This window comes from Emiliania huxleyi (genome assembly GCF_000372725.1).
Source record: "Emiliania huxleyi CCMP1516 unplaced genomic scaffold EMIHUscaffold_344, whole genome shotgun sequence".
In the NCBI taxonomy this organism is placed as follows: domain Eukaryota; phylum Haptophyta; order Isochrysidales; family Noelaerhabdaceae; genus Emiliania; species Emiliania huxleyi.
The window spans coordinates 72828-74714 of NW_005199412.1; the positions used below are offsets into that span (position 1 = coordinate 72828).

Consider the following 1887-nt stretch of genomic DNA (forward strand, 5'->3'; position numbering starts at 1 on the left):
GGGCTCGCTCGAGAAAGGCGACGGCTCGATGGCGAGGGTGAAGCGGTTGCCGGCGAGGTTGCGGTATCCGTCGTGCGACGACGAGAGGCTCTTGGCCAGCGCCACGTACTTCTGGGGGGTCGACACGTGCGTGTAGAGCCACGAGGCGTGCGGCCTAAGAGCGGCGAGGGGGGGAGGGACTGGTGTCAACTGCTTGACGATGAAGCGCATCACGGCAAGCCCACGACGCGTGCTTGCGGCTGCAGGTGGACACTTTGGGTCCTCTCGGCTCCTCTCGGCTCCTCTCGGCTCCTCTCGGCTCCTCTCGGCTCCTCTCGGCCCCTCTCGGCTCCTCCCGGCAATCTCCCGGCTATCTCTGGGCACTTGCAGTTGCAGTGGACGATCCACTTTGGGTTGTCGGGGTGGAACTGCATCAGGTTGCCCACCACGCAGCCCGGGTCCTTTGGGCCGTAGTCTTGCTTGAGCTGCCCCATCTCGCCCGCCGCGTACGGCGACACGCCGCACGAGAGGCCGCCCACCTATCCTCAAGCATGAGTCGCGATGAGTGGGTGTAAGGAGGGCTCCCTACTGCGAGAGGCCGCCCACCTAGCCCGTGTCCCAGCGAGCGGTGTGAGTGGTGCGGTGTGAGTGGTGGTGCAGTGGTGCATCACTGTCGATCGAGACGCTCGCAGAGAGGCCGCCCGGCCCGCCAGCTACGTCTCCACGTCGCCATCTCTGCCCATCTCTCCCCATCTCTCCCCATCCCTCCCCATCTCTCGGCGTACCAGCTCGCACGCCAGCCAGTACGTCTCCTTGTCGCCGTGCAGGTTGGCGTACAGCTCGTGCCGGTACCTAGAAGGTTCCGAGAAGGCTCCGAGAAGATTCGCCGTGCAGGGTGGCGCACAGCTCGTGCCGGTACCTAGAAGGTTCCGAGAAGGCTCCGAGAAGAATCGCCGTGCAGGGTGGCGTACAGCTCGTGCCGGTACCTAGAAGGTTCCGAGAAGGCTCCGAGAAGATTCGCCGTGCAGAGTGGCGTACAGCTCGTGCCGGTACCTAGAAGGTTCCGAGAAGGCTCCGAGAAGATTCGCCGTGCAGAGTGGCGTACAGCTCGTGCCGGTACCGCTCGTGCAGCGTGTAGAGCGTCGCGATGACCTGCGGCGCGCGCGACTTGCCGAGGAGAAGGACGGACGAGTCGATCGCCTAGAGGGCTCCGAGAAGATTCCGAGAAGGCGCGCGCGACTTGCCGAGGAGAAGGACGGACGAGTCGATCGCCTAGAGGGCTCCGAGAAGGCTCCGAGAAGGCGCGCGCGACTTGCCGAGGAGAAGGACGGACGAGTCGATCGCCTAGAGGGCTCCGAGAAGGCTCCGAGAAGGCGCGCGCGACTTGCCGACGAGAAGGACGGACGAGTCGGTCGCGTGGTTCGAGTCGCCCGAGAGCATCGGCGACGCGAGCAGCTCGGCCGACGGCTGCCACGGCCACGGGAGCCTCTGGCGCGCGTACTGCCCGCCCACCGACCGCAGGAACTCTGGCGACGCGAGGCGGCGGCGGACGAGCTGCCGCAGGAAGCGCGACGCGTCCTGCGGTGCACGCGGCACGGGGGTGGCGTGTCGTGCGCGTGTCGTGGGCGTGTGACGATGCTAAAGGAACGGGGGCCGTGGCATTTGCTCGTGTGGGCGTGTCGTGCGAGCGTGTCGTGTTGGCGTGTCTTGGCCGTGTCGTGGGCCGTGTCGCCTTGACGGGCTTGCCGGGGATCTGCATCCGCATCCGGTCGCGGAAGAGGAGGATGCCGTCGTTGACGAAGGCCTTGGTCGAGAAGAGGCGGGCCGGGTTAGGGGTAGGGAAGAGGGGGCCGGGTTAGGGTTAGGGGTAGGGTTAGGGCTAGGGTTAGAAGGCCTTGGTCGAGAAGA

General features: G+C 66.2%; 1 protein-coding gene across 1 annotated transcript in view; it reads right to left on the minus strand.

The window, feature by feature from the left end:
* The window catches only part of EMIHUDRAFT_458515 (hypothetical protein), a gene marked incomplete at its 3' end in the record, with an annotated part of 8077 nt that overhangs the window by 444 nt on the left and 5746 nt on the right, over positions 1-1887 (minus strand). Inside the window, exons 15-20 of the mRNA XM_005773144.1 lie at positions 1718-1783; positions 1372-1557; positions 1085-1179; positions 765-831; positions 388-518; positions 23-154 (exon numbers count right to left, since the gene is read on the minus strand). Of these exons, the coding sequence (XP_005773201.1) occupies positions 23-154; positions 388-518; positions 765-831; positions 1085-1179; positions 1372-1557; positions 1718-1783 (677 nt within the window). The remainder of the gene's footprint in view (positions 1-22; positions 155-387; positions 519-764; positions 832-1084; positions 1180-1371; positions 1558-1717; positions 1784-1887) is intronic.